Raw genomic sequence first — 18,891 nt, 5'->3', positions numbered from 1 at the left:
TCTTCCTGAAAAAGGGTTTAAATAGCGTACAAATTTTACAGCTCTGAAAATGGAGTTGTGATTAGACAAAGATTTGTTGGATTATAAAAGTACAAGTGTTTATTATGGCTGGTACTGAGAATAAACAGTTGCCTGCATATGCCAGCTACTATGGAAATATGTTTTTAAGTTCTAATGTGAGCTGTAAACCAAAGCTACTTCAGTTAAAAAAATTCAATACTTAAACTGTGGGGAGGAGTAGCCAGTGCCAGAGAAAACATTCCCATTTAATAATGTTTGAACATAGAGCTGTGATGCAGTTTGTAGCAAGGCAGTGAGAAAAACCCACAACTAATCCTTCATTGCAGCTGTCTGAACTTTTGGTCGTCTGCCATACTTTAAACAGCAACTTCTTTTTCCTGGTGACTCAAGACTTGAATGACCTAGTGTGGAGAGTTTAAGCTCTGTACAAAAAAGGAGTTAAGTAAGAAATAGCCAAAGTAAGTTGAGTTGCACACCCCAGCAAATCAGGGGTTTGTATCTTAAGTCCTCTTCAGTGCCTAGGAGAAAATATTAAAATAAATAGATACATTTTTATTTATTTATTTTTGGCAAGGAAATATTCAGTGGTTTAGGCATCCATCTCTGCTCCTTCCCCTCTTCTCTCTCCTTAAAATACTGATGTTATATTGAAATTAAATTCTGTAGAGAGTTTGAATTTTGAAGTTTATAAATGCTAACCTTTTCTATAGAAAAACTTTCTAAGTTTTCTTTGATTATTCTTAACTTCTTCTTCCCATTGATATATCTCATGGGTGGGTCTTTTCAGCATAATAAAGTAACAAATATGCTTTTTCTTCCTTATTAATTATTTTTGCTTACTTTCAAGTGGAAATAGTCAGAGAAGTAATTTTATATGGCTGTTAACTTTAAAGGAAAATAAAAAAGGGGGTTTCTGCATTTGCCCCATTCTCACTATCACTTATTTGAAAAGGTTTAAACACTTAAGTATTATCCTGAGCTGGTGGAAACCCTGTAGTTTGACAAGTCTTATGATAGTGTAATAATTTCTTATTAAGGGTAGTTTTTAAATGGTCCTTCATAGCTACATATTCTGATGTTTCGCTGATATGTATTATGTTTTATCTTTGCATTACAAATTATTTGGTATTAAAAAAAGGTAAATAATTGAAGAAAAAAATCAATCTATGCTGGGTCCAATGCCCATGGCAACAAATCTCCAGTATAATAGCTTTTGAGGTACAGTAAGCAATAAGGCAGTACAACACAATAACCATATATTGCTAGGACAAGCACAGAAATTGAGGGAATTTCAGCCCAAGAACTTAGCAAACACCTAAAATGCATGAAACCCAGTGTTTCTGTACAAGGGGGTGCAACCTGCTTTTGGTTGCATGGGTTTCAACCCCCAAACACTGCCTGTAGCTGTGATGTCACAACCCACAGTGTCACTTTTCAGCCTGCTGAAGCAAATTTGTACAATCTCTGTCCAGACACCGTAGCATAAGGTGTGTATGAAATGGGGGCCAAGTTAATAGGTTAACAAAGGAAAGGAGAGGAAAGGGAGATGATATCCCAGTCTTGACCCCAGTGGGAAAATTCTGACAAGCCTGTTGTAATATGTGGTTTCCCTAGAAGAGAATTATACATAACTTTTATCACAGAGTACCAGATCAATGGCTGGATATCACCATCACAAAAGCACTTCTGGTATTCCCCCCATTTTTTTCCTCTCCTGATTTCAACATGCAGCTGGCAGTTTCAGCTTTGATTTCTAATTAATTAATCTCCTACTCTATTTTGACCTTATCATGTTAAGATTTCATATTCATTGTATGATGTGTGTATTTTTTGCCATTCCCATTATCTGTGATTAGCCAAGTTTCACACACAGAAGGAAGTCTAAGTTAAATGTAAAATTGAAGAGCTGTTTATCCCCATCTGTTTATTAGTCTTCCCAAACTCCCTGGTAAAGTGAATAGAAACAGATGATGCTGCAAAGGAGGATGGATGCTCTAAAGCAGAACTGGGCGGGCAGTCTAAGCGAAACACTTTTTAGCTAATATTTTTAATATCAAAGCATCTTCTACAAGAATTATGAAAGTAACAGGCCTATCTTTTCTCCATAAACTTGTGGGTAAACTGGATGATTTGCACAAAAACACACGCAGACAGTTCCTTTCCTGGTGTTTTTGTAACTTGAGTTTTATTTAAATACCTCCAAAGCATTATGTTAATGTACACTTTCTTCTGGTTCATGAATAGTAAGTGTTTCTAAGTCTCAAATAAGATCCTTGTACAATTTGTGTTTGTAATTATATTTTGAGTCTCATTTTTACATGTTCACTTCCTGGGACAAATAGAATTGACTTTTCATTTAGAATCATCCTACACAGAACTGTAACACCTACTTGCACCTTTCAGTAAAGCAATATTATTAATGGATGTTCCTGTGTTTATTTTTCAGCATATTTCCATGGGATTACAGACGATATGTTTTAGTTGAGTTAACAGTCACCATAAAGTTGCTTGGTGTGAAATCCATTGTTGGGTTTTTCTTTTTTAACTGCTTTAAAAAATAGTTTACAACAGAAATTTTGAGTTATTTCATAGTGTAGAATGCATTAAAAGCATAAAGTCATGCATATGTCAGAGACATATTTACAAATCTGTACAGTTTCTGTCATTTTTATTTACTGTGGCTCTTGCCAGGCAACAAGATTCAACTCTTACCCCTCTGAGGTGAAATTCTCCAAGATAACCCATAGCCATTGTCTAAAAGTGCTTTGTTTTGCTTACCAGCCCTGAGATTGATGGCTGCATGTAAGATGGGCCCAATTCTGCACTCCATTTCATAAAGCCTACCTTCCATGGAGTTAGAAGTGATTACCACTGCGACTCAAGCCAGAGCATGGAATGAACTCCACCCAGGCACCTTTTCTTACTCTTTGACTAAGGCTGAATGGCAGATGAATTTATTTCTGACCTGCAGATTATTCACAGTTGCCAGACTTCCTCTTGTTCATTCAGAAATGTAAGGAAGACCTCATACTAAGCTTACACGAACTATGCTAAGAGATTCTAGAAAACATGTTCCCCTCTCTTCCTGTTTATTTTCAGAACTGTTGGAGATGGAATGTGCTGTTGGAAAAGCCTCAGTGCTTTTATACCAACATCCAGTCTAGAGGCTGAATCATTTTATCAACTAGATGCAATTTATTTCTTTCCCAGGTCTGCTTTATCTTTCAAACCACAATAAGCAGTATGCAAAGGGGCTGCCCATCCCCCAGAGCCAATGTCCACCCCTCCAGCCAATGCAAGAGCAGAATGGTGAAAAATCAGTCCTTCTACACAGTTCACATGGCAAAAATATTACACATGGCTTCAGTTGCCAGAGGTACTACTGGCTGTGAATTAAAGTTCAGTATCTTGGTCAGTCAACATTGTGTCCAGAAAGCAGCTGTTTTTATGTAGGGTTCCCCTGGAAAGTGCTTTATTAGTGTTTGGCTCTGTAATGAGAGGCTACTCATCATAACACCTACATTCAAAGGTGCTCTGACTCCTCTCCTGCTCATGCTCAAGGAAGAATGGCACTTACAGTATTCTCTGAATTCCAGGGAAACATCATCATTTCTACAGGAAGATTAGTTATAAGAATGGCATTTCTTCACTAAGGCTAAAAGAACACCTTCCAGAAAAGTAGCATAATGATCCAACATTTGTGGCTTGTTAAATTCACAACATTGAAGAAAATGACCTTAGTAATCATTGCAATACTATCCATTAAAGTCTGGTAGCAAATAGTTTTTCTTTTTAAGACACATCAAGTAATAATTTGTTATGGTGGTTTATCCTGACCAGCTTGGGCAGGTTCTAAAAAAGGAGCAAACACCAAGTTTGTGGTTGCTCCAAAAAATCCTTTTTCCATTCTTCCCTCCTTCTTTTCCTCTTCCACTGAGAACAGACCAGAGGCCTGACCAGCCCTACCATTACATTATAACCGGGTAACACAGAAATTAATCAATTAATTTATTATTAATAGGAGCAAAATGCAAAAGCGGAACAAATTGAAGATGTACTACTGAGCACACTGTGTCCTGCTGGTGTGTCCAAAAGACCCTTGTGATAAAAATGTACAGATTCTTTAGCTCTGAAAAGTTGAATATGCTAGACTGCAATTTCAAAAGGATGAAATCTTTTCTGTCTTCTACGTTCTTCTAGCATTCTTTTTTTCTTCTGCTTTCTGCACTGCTGGATTTTAGCATCCATGAGTCAAGCGGTTCTTCTAGTATCAGTATGTTTTTTCTTCTGATCTCTGCCAAAGGCCCCTGGTTAGACTTTCTGCATTTCGATGTGCTGGTGGTGGTAGTGGTGGTAACAATGATGTCTGGGCTGACACCTTCCATTTAGTTTATAAACAGAATTTTTCTGCTGCCTTTTTTTGAAAAACCACACTGCCAGAACAGCTGCAACCAGTAACAAGGAGAGAAGAATCACTATTACTGCTATGATAGCGCCTTTACTGGACTTGGGACAATCCTCTCCCTCACATGGCTCAGAAGTGGGGGTGGGCTTTTCTCCAAGGCTCTGGGTGAGATTTTCTTGCTCAGCTAATTCCTGGGAAGCTGTGTCAATAATGATGTCTGGAGCTGGTGCAGTGGTTGCTACTTGTTCTGGGTAGGTGGTTGTGTCTCTTGGTTCTGTGTATGGAGTGTGACTGGAGGGGCTGACGGTCACAGAGGTTTCTGACAGGGATGTTTTTAAGCTGTTGATGTCAAACAGCATTGTTGTAGTGGGCTCCTGAGTCACAGTTTCCAGAGATGTAGCCGGATGTTCCCACATGGCATCATCATAACCCCTGCTGACATTGAAGTTCTCCAGACCACTCATTGATGTAAGTGGTGACGCTGTCTCTTCAGCTCCTTCATCATCTACCACTGTTGTTGCTGCCAAAATCTCTGTTAGACCTTCCTCTGGAACTGGGCTGCCATTTCCTGATTTTCTAACTTCCACGTGATTTGGCCGGTCAGTCGTGAGGATGATGTCATCTTCAGTTCCCATCGAACCATCAACTTTATCACCCTCTTCATCATCCTCTACCACCTCTTGTGTTACTGGATATCCATCTAACCACGACTCGTCAGTGATGGCAACTGCATCCATCGCTGTCTTTGTATCATTAGTTGTGAGAATGGGTCCAATGGGGAAATCCTCACTGTCATAAAACATTTTGGCACCAGGTTCATCATAGACTGTCTTCACACCAATGTGGTTATCACCTTCAGAAAACTGCGCTTTAGTGGAATCGTCTGTCTCTTTCTCTGGTTTGGGCTCACTGAAAGTTTCTGCTGGAAACCAAAACAAGTTTTTTTGGCTGAGGAGTGACACAGGGGACTCAGTTGGTGCCCTGCTTCCTTTTTCAGAAATGTCTGTGTGCTGAGTAACCCCTTTGGGACTTACAGTTCTTCCTTCCTCTGAAATTTTACTGAAGGAAAGCTGTATTTGCTCCTGCTCAATTTCCTCTTTGCCATTGCCATGGTCATTCTCAGCAACAGGTATTGATCTGTCATCAGGAAAGTTATCTTCATAGTCAATGTGTGCCTCGGTTTCATCTAGGAAAAAAACCCAAAAAACTCATAAGCCAACATTTCATTCTCTGTCAAAGCACTGAGCTCATTTATTACAAGAATCCAAGAAGAAAGGTGCAATGTGAAGTGTGTTCTAGGCAGTATTTTTCATTCTGTGTAATTATTTATTTGAAAAGGGCATGGTCCTTTTCATTGAGCTGATACTCAATTTCAAGGTTTTTTTTTTAAATCACAATAGGTGTCAATGCTAACTGCTAATATCTTACCTTTCCAGATTTAAAAATTAATATAAATAACTCACTGTCTGCAGTTGGAGGACTTCCTTTGCTTATTGTTTTCTCAAACTTTTTCTTTCCCTAGTATGACTCTTTGCAAGATTTGAGGAAAAAATTTCATTTTATTCAATCAAGAAATGTGTGTGGAGAGAAAGATATAGCAAATATTAACCAATTACTAATTGGTAATTTAAAAAAATAGCCAAGACAAAAATAAAAATTGTATAGTAACTTCATCCCTTTTGAGCCAGATGATTTTAAAGAATTATGTTTAGTACCTTATGCTCAAGATATCAAGGCACATTCTTATCAGTATACTGCTTTTCTTCAATCACCTTGGTGTTACAGTGGTGCAATGCCTAGGGCCAGAACAGTATTTTTTATTCCATAAGAGCTCTTCAGAGCTGACAGAGGCAGATTCTACCACCAAGGCTGACACCGAGTTCTGCTTGTTTTCACCTGAAGAAAGCAAGATGCACTCTGCAAGGCTAGAAAACTCTGTCTCAAACACTTAAACCCTAACACCTAGTTAACATGATAATCCTGTCTGTTGGTAATCAACTCTCAGGCTTCCAATTTTAAGGAATTAAATGTTGCCACAGAGAAAAGTGAAAAAAAATGAACACAAAACAAAATTGGTAAAAAAACTGAGTGCAAAGAGGGGTAGATTCATTACACAGCTTGGGTTTAATTTAGAAATACTCAACAGACTTACCACGGATAGCAAAATAGACTTAACTCAAAGCACAAAGCTAAATGTTTGAATTTGAATGGAATAGTGCATTGTACTTAATATTTCTTCCACTATTCTAAAGCCTTAGCTCAAAGAAAAAAATTCCAAACTAGACAGGGTGGTTGATTTTCAGTTCACACAAATTTTACTCCATAGAAAGTTGATGTAATTTCTGAGATTTATGCTGGCATTAAAAGTCATAAAAAATAGTGCCTTGGGATATGGAAAATAAACTGAATCATGGTGAGAATTTTTCTTTTTAAGAGGGTGTTTAGTCTTTTATGAAGACTGTGAAGCAATAGACCTGGCACGACATGGGAAACAAGAAATTAATAGGAGAACCTGTTTTACAGATCGCTGCATTCGTAAGCCCTTATCTTTTTTTGCCTTTTTACAGTCAACCAATTTTGAATTACATTTTCATCTGGGGCCCACCTCAATTTCCGCCTGAGTCACATTCTCCTTGGAGACTGCTACCCAGACTTCTGGCAGAGCCATATTTGGTCTATTCTTAAGAAAGATTAGAAATATTGTGAAACCAGTCTGACCAAAACCACTTAGTGGTGATACAGCTCACACCAGCTCACTTTTTGCCAGAACAGCTTAAGACAGGTGCCAAAACAGAATGAGCATTAGCAAAAGGTATTTTCCTTGGAATAGCGTCTGGGTCTACCAGAAACCAAAGCAGTTATGCTAAGGAAACCCAAATGTGTGTCCCAAATAACCTGCAGAGAGTTAATGCCTCTGTGAAAACTATCATGTTGGAGAGCTGGATGTTCTTAGCAGGTCCTCTCATCTCACAGGAAGTGCCAACAACAGACCTCTCTCCCTCCTAGTCCCAGTGTTGTCATCTGCTTGTGTAATCCTCTAGATCCTCCCCATCCTCTCCAAAGCAGGAAAAAACTTCTGTCTCGTTCAAGGATGATTTAACAGTCAGGGGAATACAACTCTTAGAATGGAAATCTTCCTGGTAGGACTCTCACTTTTCTAATTAATCCTAAAATCTTTTCCAATAGTATTTCAGACTTTTGCAAATGAATGGAGGATAACTCTGAATACCAAGGCACTTTAGCAACATATTCATGAAGCTCTGCATGGCACTATCCATCACAATGCAGCACTTCTGCTAACTGTCAAACATTAGTCTCACTTTATCCCTTCTCTTGCTTTCACTTTAGAATTTTTCTATCGGGCTCTTTTTGCATGGAAATAGTGCATCAAACTATTTTATCCCCTAATCATCCAGACTCCTTCTAGAAGCTGATATCTGGCATGCCTACTTCACTAAAGTTCAGTGTGTCTGAGGACAGCCTATAGGGTGTCTGTGGCATGTACATGAACTGGAACATCATAATGTGAGAAGTCACTGTTTACCAACTGTTATGGTCGTTGTTTTATTTTTTGATTGAATCATCACAACAGTCTGCCTTCACCTCTGTGCCTCTTGTAACCTCTGTTTTTGCCACTCATTCACTTTCCACACTAAGGTAATACAGCTGAGGTTCAAATGGTAATTTTTATGTTGTGGTGAGCTGGCACACACATCCCCAAAAAATATCACATCCACATGCTTATGTTGTTTCCTCCAGACCGATTTTTCAGTTAGCAGTATGAATGGGCAGCTAGTATTCATCTAATTGACTAGTAGCTTATGTGTGAGTGGATTGGTGAACGCTTAACAACTATAGTAACATGATTTTTAGAGATTTTGAAGATTTTTCCCTTCAGTCTTTCTCCTGCCATGTGGTTTGAGCCCTCTAGGAGAAGGTCCTATGGAGGCACATCAGGAAAAATCATGTGCTTCTAAGAAAGTACAAGTCCTCAGTCTATCAGAACACCTTAAAGGTTTGTTGAGCCATCAATCGAATCTCCATCAAACATGCTGCCTTTGGGTATGATCCTGCCTGTAGAGAAATGAATTGGTGTTTTCTTAATGCAGAGCTGGGGGAAAAAAAAGCCCATTGTAGTCTAAAGAGATCCTGAGATTGGAGCTTATTATGCAATGCTCGTCACCACATAAGGGAGTCTTGTTCCCTCTCACAATCAGATTGTGGCCCACGTTGTAAAGCTGCTCTAACATATTTTCATATTCAATCTCCTGTATTTGTAGAGTTTATAGCAGAGACTATCAACATAACTAATGTTAGCTTATGGGATGCCAAAATGAAAGCAACTATTGAGCTCTCTGACCATCAAAGGAAACACAGACGCCCTTACTCTGGAGCTTTGATTTATATGATCCTGGATTGACTTACACAGTAATAATACTCTATTCTTTCTTTCTGGGCCTCAAATCTTCAAATGGGACTTGGACTCAGTGTTTAGTGACTCTGTGTTACCATGACAATCTTTAAAGTCCACCATGAGCTTGATTTTCTGGGAATAGATTGCACAACTTCGGCACTTCTTTTTGCTCACCTCCTCAGCACTTTCCTGAACTTTCCAGTTCCCTGAATTTTAGTGTTGGTACTGAAGAGCAGCAACCAAACTAGATTCAGTTCCACCTCTTATCCAAGAAGTTGTAACCATTATTTATACATATTTTTAAAACCGCTAGCAATTGATTTTAAGGTGATTGCATCTTTCTTTCTACCTAGGCAGGTCTGGTTTTAAGAGCCAGCCTTGAAATGAATTTATCCAAGATCAAAATCTTTCTATATTTGGTCATTGTTACATCTTGACCATACCATCTTCTGGCAGACTCAAGGATCAGTGAGTTTTAATTCACTGTCTGAGGGATTACTGAGTCTGAAATGAACACTTTACTTACTGCAAGAGATGCTGAAATTACATACTACCAAAGATGTGAAGCTCAGTTAAAAGGTATAATCGTTTTAATTATTAATTAATCCTTCTTGGGAAGCATCCAGTCCTATAGAGCTTTCATCTCCTTCAGTTTTTGATCCTAATGTGAAAACAGTAACCAAACATAGAGACAGGCAAAACCAAAGAGCCTGGTCCTCCACACTCTAGGACCAGTTTAATTTTTCTTCTAGATAGCATATTAGAATCCAAGCTCTATTTTGAGTGTTGCTATTTTGGGCAACCATAAAACACACTTCATATTTTATGGGTGTATTTTTGGAGTACAGGAAATTGAAACCTGATTCTATATAGACCATCATTATAAATATTTGTACTGTATAAAAACATCTTTAGTCTAAGAATCTCAAAGTAGCTACAGCAAACAAGACAGCATCTGTCTTTAAGGATGGGAAGAAAAAGAGCATGTAGACTGATTTGCCTAAGTCATATTTGTGAACTACAGCATCTCAAAGAATTATCCATTTAGTTTGGATCAGGCACACAAATTTCTCTCATCAACCACAGTATCCTAGACAGAAATTGTGCCTTTTGTCTTTTGCAATAGCTATAGGAAAGAGGATAATTTTTATTCCAGAAAGCCTGCTAATATAAATAAATAACCCATCAAATTTTTTCAACTTATTCCATTTGGCAGAATCCATTCATTCCAGATCAATACTTTACATTAATCTAATACAACCCCTCAGTGACAGGCCTGAAAAGGGAACCAAAGTTTGTCATAACAATTATTTTGACAGGCCACAGACATATTTGTTGTTGATTATATTTGTTGCTGCTTATATTTGTATGTCACAACTCTTCCTTTGCACTCACAGAATGAACATTAAAAAAGCATTCCTCAATAAGATCAAAAGCCAGAGACATTTTGTTTGATTCCCCACATTAAAAATAAAAAACAAAAAAGAAATGGTGCTAGCTGATCGTACTTACAGACCACATGAATGTGAACCAATATAATTCTTGAAAATTCTGGAAGTAATGTTTGAAGTAATGAGAATTATTGAGCCAGGCAACAAGACTGATAGCTGCAAATTAAGTGGCCAAAGTCAGCCAAATCCTCCTTACACTGACATCAGAAGGATGGTCCTCAGCCTGGAAAACCTGGACTACCTTGGAACACTAGTTGTGAATCCAAGTGTTGTCATTGGAGAGATTCTTTCGATGTGTAGAAGATATGGACTCTCCTGTCACAAGCATATAGCTAGAAAAACCCAAATAATCCAGGGAAAAGGATAGATACGTGACATTCTTCTGAGCCCATTTTAGGGCAGAGATGGAACATGATTTCCCAGCCATCTCATCTGCCCTCTCTTTGAGGAAGCTAACCCTAGAGAATGCAGCCTAATGCAATCCAGCCCTGACCCCCACCACTGAAGTGTTGGTATTAATGCTTCTGATATGAGCTCATGGTTTATTTTGAGAAAACAAAACAAAACAAAACAAAACAAAACAAAACAAACAAATGTCATTTAGCAATTGTCGGTTTAGTCTCTGTGCTTGCAGGACAGCCACAGCATGGAACATGTGCATCTGCTTTCAGACCTTACTACAGTATTCTTCAGGATATATTTTGTGAAGCAAATGTATTCCCTCCACAGAAATTTAAAAAAAAAAAAAAAAAGGCAAAATCCATGTATTTCCCTATTCTCTCCTTAAGGTTGCTTCATTGGGCTGAATATCCTTGTGTTTTCAGCTAGAACACAGTGCCTTTTCATGACAAGGAATTATAGGAAACAGAGTCACGTTTTTTCTTAAAAAGCATATTAATTAAAAATTACTATCTATTACCTGGTATGCACAATGTACATTACAGCCATTTGTAATGTACTGCTTTCCTAATTTCCATCATACTTTACTGTATCCAGAACCCACTTGAATTTCCATCATACTTTACTGCATCTGAAATCCAGTTAATATAAGTCCAAAATTATTTTGTTCAGCTATGCCCATAGCCAGCTTTTGCCATGTATTTTGCATTATGTGCCTACTTGATTATATACATATTTTTAAAATTTTAATTTGCAAATCTGTGACCATATGCTGTACATTTATATCCTAAGTGCATTTATATCTCAGGTGCCAGAATGGACTGTATCTCTTCTGACTGGATCAAAACAGAGAGGAAAGATGATCACAAAGAGACTTCAAAGAACATTTAACTGCTATATTTAGACACTGCTATGATGGTAGTTCTGTGACTCCATATTTCCTCTGCGTGAGCAACTGGGAATGTAAAGCCAGTCTGAAGCTTTTCCACAAACAAGAAAAGCATGTAATTATTGCTGTTTAGTCTGATATTCTGCCTGGACAGCTGGGTATTATAATGGGGCAGTTACCAAGTAGAACAATGTTACTCAAGGTGTAACATCCACAAATCCCAGCAAGCTTTATTGGAAATTGGATAAATGTCATCACTCTTCCAGAGATTAGGTGGAGTAAGCTGCAAAGAGCAGTACAGTGACTTGTCCCTAGTCTCAGAGACACTGCAAGATGTAGGAACAGGCCTTATACCTCTCAGTGCTCTGACCAGAGCTTTTTCCCATGGTCCCCTTTTGTTGCAGTAAGAGCATCGGGACCATTTTACATTTCCCAGTTGCTCACCCAGCGCAGATGCAGAGCAAGGGCACTGTATCATCTTACCAGGCTCTAAACATAGCACTTAAATGTCCACAGAAGTGGCCGCATGAACATCTTTCCACTGATGTCAGCCAGTTAGGACAGACGTGGTCCAGTCTGCCAGCAGGAATGTCAATTCTCCATTACGTCCCATCATTAACCTTCATAATAGGGAAGGGGCTCTCTTGCCTAAAGCACTTAAAAATCAGTCTGTGTGCTGACTTCTGGAGTACTTAATAATTGATCTCCTCTCTCTTATGACCCCAAAATATCCATCAACTCTAAATCAGGTTCTTTTTTAATTAAATTCTCTTTTTTTGTTGTTCTTTTTCACTGGACTCTTACATTTTAAAAAATAATGAAACCTAGTATCACACATTTTAATCATTCTGTAAAGTCTTCTTTCTTAAAAAATTATGATCAGAAGGATTAAATACATAATTATTACTTGAACAATTATTGTATTTTCTGTCCCATGTCCTTAAAGCATTTGAAAAACATTAATCAGAGGAAGCCCCCCAGCATGAAGTCTACATTTAAATAATTTTAAAAAATCATAATCCACAATATCACATCTGCTCCCAAGTTTCATTGTTGATGTTTGTGATTTTACAGCCATGCTTTTCTATTTTTTTTTTTTAAATATTTTCCTCTCCCCTGTGGCTGTGTGAAAGGCTTGGGCAAAACAGCCAAAATAGACTATTCTTCCAGAGAAAACAGTGAAACATAGACAACTTAAATGGCCTGATTCTTTCCCTTTCTTATTTTGGTGTAATACACCAAATGTCTGTGTGTGATGAAGATAGCATTTCCACTAACCTCCGTAAAGGAAAAAGAATTATCAATTTGGTGCAGATTATAGGAGATTCAGACCCACTGAGTTAGTTGAAGGTGTCTCTGATTATTGTAGGGGGATTGGATCAGATGATATTAAAGGTTCTTTCCAACCAAACTATTCTATGATCAGATGTAAATACTTATTTTTTTTCCATTTTCCCTCCACGTTCTTCCTTTGTGTCCTGCATTGTTTTGCATAATTATCTGAACTGCTGTTTGTAAAACAGTTTTAGAAGCTGAAACAGTTCAGAAAAACACTGGTGCTTTCATTCTTTGTTTTTCTGTGTATCTATACCAGTTGGATGGGTCTGAGAATCTGGTTCCCTGGTGCACAGACATGACCTATTTCTACTAAGAACAAGTTTGACCTTTTCTAATGATTATCCACTACCTGATAGTATATTCATGAGTAAAAGTAACTCCTTGCAAGCCTTCGGACATTAAGGAATATATAGGTTCTGAAATGGATATACTAACTCCAGCCCATAGAGATAGCTCAGCTACCCAACAACTGTCCATTTCCTTTGCTTAAAATTTATCTGTTTTGCCAGAAACCTTACTTTAAAGATGTGATAGCCTTCTCAAAAAAAAAATACTAAAATTTTCTGATGACCATTCTTAAATACTGGAAAAAATGGTGGGATTATGCACTGAGCAAGGTAACATGAGAAAGCAGAATTCAGATTACATCCACGTCTGAACTCATGGTACTGTTTAGCCTATGTTTAAACAAGGGGAAAGTTAAAAGACTGCTGTAGAATTTAACTAACACATAAAGGTGGTTTTCATTGAAGGTTTAAATTAAGGAAATGTCATTTTACAATTTGTTTGGAGGTTTTGTGGTTTGGGTTTTTTTTTTGAAAAATCTTTTCTTGAGTCAAGTCATTTGGTAAGAAAATCCACTTTCAGTGAAGTAAATATCTGGGCAAATACTCTTGTATTTGCAGACAAAAGTCCTGGAGGCATGGTGCAAGATGCAAAAAGTGTTTGCCTATTTATTGGGGCAAATTTAAAAAAATCATGCACTTTTTTGGCTGAGCTCACCTTTGACACAGGCCTGGACCTGGCCGTACCACTCCCCGCAGCTGTCGCAGAGCAGCGTGAACGCCGTCTCCTTGTTGCCCATGACGTAGCCCTGGGCACAGACGTACAGAAGCTCATCCCCCATTTCAAAGCCAGTGTGGCCGTGCAGGATGGTGTGGGGGAAGGACGGCGGGTCCCCACAGGGCTTGTCTGAAAGGAGAAAAGAGATGACCTTGTAAAGACTTCACAATAGTCTTTTAATACAGTTCTAAGAGCAGTGCTAAGAGTTTTCCTGAAGATAAACTTATACATGTCCACAGAAATTGCACATCTCATCTGTTTCATGCCCTTATGTCCTTTCACAACTATTTCCAGCTGTAATTGGGAATATATAAATTGGGCTATAACTGTGATGCTGCAACTGTGATGCTATTAACGTCTGACAGTCATGCATCTAGAAGGGCTTTGTTTCAAACACAGGCAGGATGCCAGATCACAGCTGTCTTCTCTGCCTGATTCTACAAAAGCTAACAAGAGCTTGGGCAGGTTGGGACTAGAATGTAACAACTTGGACACAGTCATTTTTCTTAACCTCAGAAATATTTGTGGAATTGTTTAAGACAGGCGCTTTGACCTCTTCTACACTGTAGGAAGCCAGCAGAGGCTGAGCCATGGTCCAGTCCACACTCACAGAAAGAAGAGGTCCAGGTGAACACCAGACCGTTTTCAGACTATATCTAATCTTCTAATCTTTCTTAAATCAGGGGTCTTCCCAGATATTCAAATCTCCCTTTTCAGGGTAGAGACACCCTAAAATAAATAGTGACTTAGGCTCATGAGTTTAAGAATGCCCAGGGGTAACATAGCTCTGCTGTCTATGAGAATCTGAAGACCTAAATTTATACTAGGGTATAGAACCCAAAAAGATGTTTGATAGTATTTTTGCTGACAGCATTAGAAGCCAGGAAGAAAAATTACTATGAGCGAGATCAAAACTGGTTTTTGTTGCATTAAAGAAGTGTGGAGAGGAGGGAGGCTGACAGCTGACAGCTGCCACCACCAGTATAAACTGAATTTTATCTCTCTTTTTCAGGTTTGAATGATCTTGGCCACTGTTAACAAGGCAAATCAAGATTTTCTAGAGAACTTTCGAGTGTTGTGGATTTTCTTTCCTCAAAGACCTTCCTCTCTGACAAGAGCTGTTCATAAGGGATTTGCTGCGTCCCTTTTTCATCCATGTTTTTTGCAGTCCTTTTTGGAATAGGTGCCTCTTGGTTACAGAAAAACAAAACAAACAAAACAAATATAATGCAAGAACATGAATTTTACCAAGAAACCCAAGGGCAAAGACTGCAGTGTTGGTACAAATTGTCGCTTCTATATTCTTTCTCAAATCTGGGAATATTTTCCAGTGGCTCTAGAACTCTTATTGACTGTTTTAGAAAAAAGCAGCTGTTTCTTTTGCCAAAGTAACTGAAGATTTAAACCTTCTTTTCTCCAAATACAGACCAACCAAAATGAAAAGGCTCATGAATTCTGGTAATTATATTGGATAAAGGAAATACGGGGCTAGATCTATGTTCTAGTATTGATCTCTCCTGTTGAAATAGTTTGCTTTGGTACAAAAACTTGATTGCTTAGCTGGTAAAGCAAAGATGATGTTCCTTGAAAAGACTTTTGTTTGAAAGCTGAAAAGACTCCAAGACCATGTTTCTAGGCATGCAGAAGGAGAAACATCTTCAAAGAGCACCCTTGCTATTTTGCTAGAGTCTACTTTTAGGACATCATCACCACAAGTTCTTGCAAGCAATGGTTTCATTGACACCAATTAATGTCCAAGGTTTTCAATGAGCTATAGGCTTGACAGAAAAGCTTTTTCAATCTCCCCTCTGCAAAAATTCAGGCTTTCCTGCTTTTGCCAAGGATGTTCTGCAAAACACTTGTGAGTCTCAGGCTGCAGTTCTACCCATCATCTACCCACTTTTGACTCAGGCATAAATAAATACATGCTTATTTAGAAATATGATGTATTTATTTTGCCAGTCATTTACCCTGTAGTGAAATGAAAATCCTATGATAAACACTCTGTGAAAGTTCATTTGGATCAGGCTTTTGGAAATTTTCTGATAGACCTGACTAGCCACTTCTCAGCTGGGTATGCTGAAAAATATCTACCACTAATATAAGGGACATGCTACTGAAGTCAAACTTTGAAGCCTGATCTCTGTACTGTACACACACACAGACACACAGACATACATATATATATATATATATATATATATATATATATATATATATATACTGTCTAACACCTTCAGAAGTTAGTGGGAATTATGCACACACACACTGACAGTAAAAACAAGCTTTTGAGGCTACACAAAGCTCAGTTTATATAGAATCTTATGGAGGTTTTACATCTGAGGAAGTGAGGAGCAGTTAGCAGTTAATGCCTTTCCTGTGAACTGGCTGGATGAATAGAGATTGATGTGGATGAAAGGTATAAAAAATTATTTTATTGCCTCATAGGAAGGCTACGAGCCTTGCATTTCATGTACTTTATTCATGTAACTACTTCCATCCATACAAATGGGAGCTGTGTATCTGTTCTGAGGGAAGTTTTGATCCCAAGGCTGTATGGAACAATTATACATCAGAGAGTGTTCTTATCCACAAAGCCTTGCTTCTTAATCCTGTTGCTAGAGGAAGCAGAAAAGCAACACATTAGTTAACTATGGCAAACACATTCAAAAAGCACATTAAAACCTTCCAGGGAAGAAGAAAGCTGAAGGGATCTTTAAAGTAAAATCTGACAACAGACTTGGTAACAGAATTATGAGCTCCTGAAAGAGAGATCTGGCTGATGCATGAACAGAAAGAAAAGCAGAGATTTTTAAGATGTTCATGGACTGACACTGTATGGGGAACTTTTGACTCTCTCACATGAGACTTTGTAAGGTCATGCCTTTGCTGCAGAACATACTGAGCGACAGCACGGACAAGCGCAAGTGAAAGCTGATACACTGCAAAGACAAACTCAAGTTCCTAGATCCATTTTGCTGCTGTCCTCTCCTGCATAAAATGTACAAGAATTTCCCAGGTTACAGCATCTTATGGCTCCTCGTCCTGCTGCAGTCTCAGTTGCTATGACAATTCCTGCTCAGCCTTTTGCCAAACCTGTTCTTTCTGGCACACATACAGAAGTGACACTGGCACAGCAACTCATCAAACTGAGCCACTTCTGGGGCAGGCTTCATGTTTTTGTGTGCAGCCTTTGTACCAGGAGCTGGAAGAGCATGGGCTTATTTGGAACAACAGTCTGTGCTCAGTGCTGGCATTCAGGACATTTTCTTGCTGGAAGAGAGGAGGCCGATCTGGGCCACGAAGCGTGACAGAGGGTGTGTCGGCAGCAGCTTGTCATGTAGAGGAACAGTAGTGCTCTTTGTTAAGGCGACCACAGAGGTTGCCTGCAGGGATGCTGTTGGGTAGATGAGGGCTGGGCTCCTCCATCCATCTGGAGCACTGATTTTTCCCTCATCTATCCTCCCATAAACCTGCGTATTTTCTTGCTACTGGCTAAAAAATTAGCCCAATTCTTGGTTCCCAGTAAAAAAGCTGGATCTGCTTGATACTCGAGGCCATCCAGCAGAGCATCAAGCAGGTCCCATGCTCTGACTGTTTATGTCCAAGATCATATCTTAAACCTGAACACTTGGAATTGGTTTCTGGACATCATGACCCTTCCAGAATTTTCTACATGTTAACACTGAGGTCAAACACGTAACAGGCCTCCATATGTTGATAACTGACCTCCAGTAATAGAGGGTGGATTGAGCTTCAGAGCAAGACAGCATAGCACAGATATAAGGAAATTAGTTAAAGTTCACAGGAGATCCTCATGTCAGCAGTAATTTGGCACAGATTGTGTCCTGGAGTGAAAGTCACCACTACAGTCAAGAAAGATCTCAATATACACGTGCAGAAATCAGAACAGAGTCAACATCTGGTAAATGGATAGGAATAAGTGTCACAGCAAAGATATGGGTGTTGAGCACAGATGTGTTAGGGCTAGTGACAGCTCTGGTCACAGACTTCTTAGAGACTCAGTAACTATTTTTTACATGGGACTAAAGAGATCTCCTGTTAATTGAGTTAGCACATTCAGTCATGATTGGCTTTTAGGAAAAATATCTCCTCAGAATAGTAACTTTAACCCCAGAACACATGTGGAAAGGATTTTGTGACAGGTGATTTCTGGCAAACAGTTGGCACATGTCATTTTAAGAACACAGTAATTCTCCTCCCCAGTCCAGATTACACCAGAAGCATCTCCTTTATTTGAACTATAAGCATCCCACTAGTCTGTAAAGATTTTTTTTTTGAGATGTCTTGATAAAATACTGTCTACAGAAAGGATAGCTTAAGATCAATGCAAAAAAAGATCAACATGAAGAAGATGCAGACTTCAGCTTCCACATCACCTGGCAGAACCAGGAATTTACTGAAATCTGATTATCCACAATTGCTGCTTTAACTGTGCTCCACACTCTGAAAGCTGACATGAGACATCCACTTTGACATAAAACATCTCCCGTTATTACAACTGTCCAATTCAGCTGAGGTTTTCCAGAGGGGCCACTGGAATTTTTAGGATGTCATCTTGTCATTAAGAAATTGGAAAATGCAAATCTTAACAGTCAGGCCTGCGAATGAGATGAGTGAGGATGTTTATTTTGCTTCTTGATTGCAGAGACCCTAAACTATGGGATTTTTCTGTTTGGATGAAAGTACTGAGTAGGAAGAATCAAAACTCAATTATAGCCAATGTTAGTATTGCTTGTACTCTACCAATGCTAGGATGAAAACAGAAGAAAATACCTCTTACATCAGACAGGGCTTGTGGGACTTTATTAGTTTAAGTGACATCACCAGAGAAGTGGGAATTAATTGTCAGCTATATGCAAAGCCATGAAAAATAAAGCTGGAGCGCTAA

General features: G+C 38.6%; 1 protein-coding gene across 1 annotated transcript in view; it reads right to left on the bottom strand.

Moving 5' to 3' along the window:
* Positions 1–2,189: 2,189 nt before the first annotated feature.
* The window catches only part of SUSD5 (sushi domain containing 5), a 42,452-nt gene continuing 25,750 nt past the window's right edge, over positions 2,190–18,891 (bottom strand). Inside the window, exons 4-5 of the mRNA XM_053981166.1 lie at positions 13,920–14,108; positions 2,190–5,612 (exon numbers count right to left, since the gene is read on the bottom strand). Coding sequence (XP_053837141.1) covers positions 4,333–5,612; positions 13,920–14,108 — 1,469 coding nt within the window. The 3' untranslated portion in view covers positions 2,190–4,332. The remainder of the gene's footprint in view (positions 5,613–13,919; positions 14,109–18,891) is intronic.

This window comes from Vidua macroura, chromosome 1 (genome assembly GCF_024509145.1).
Source record: "Vidua macroura isolate BioBank_ID:100142 chromosome 1, ASM2450914v1, whole genome shotgun sequence".
Classification (NCBI taxonomy): domain Eukaryota; kingdom Metazoa; phylum Chordata; class Aves; order Passeriformes; family Viduidae; genus Vidua; species Vidua macroura.
The sequence above is the reverse complement of the archived record's forward strand: the minus strand, read 5'-3'. Positions and strand labels throughout refer to the sequence as shown.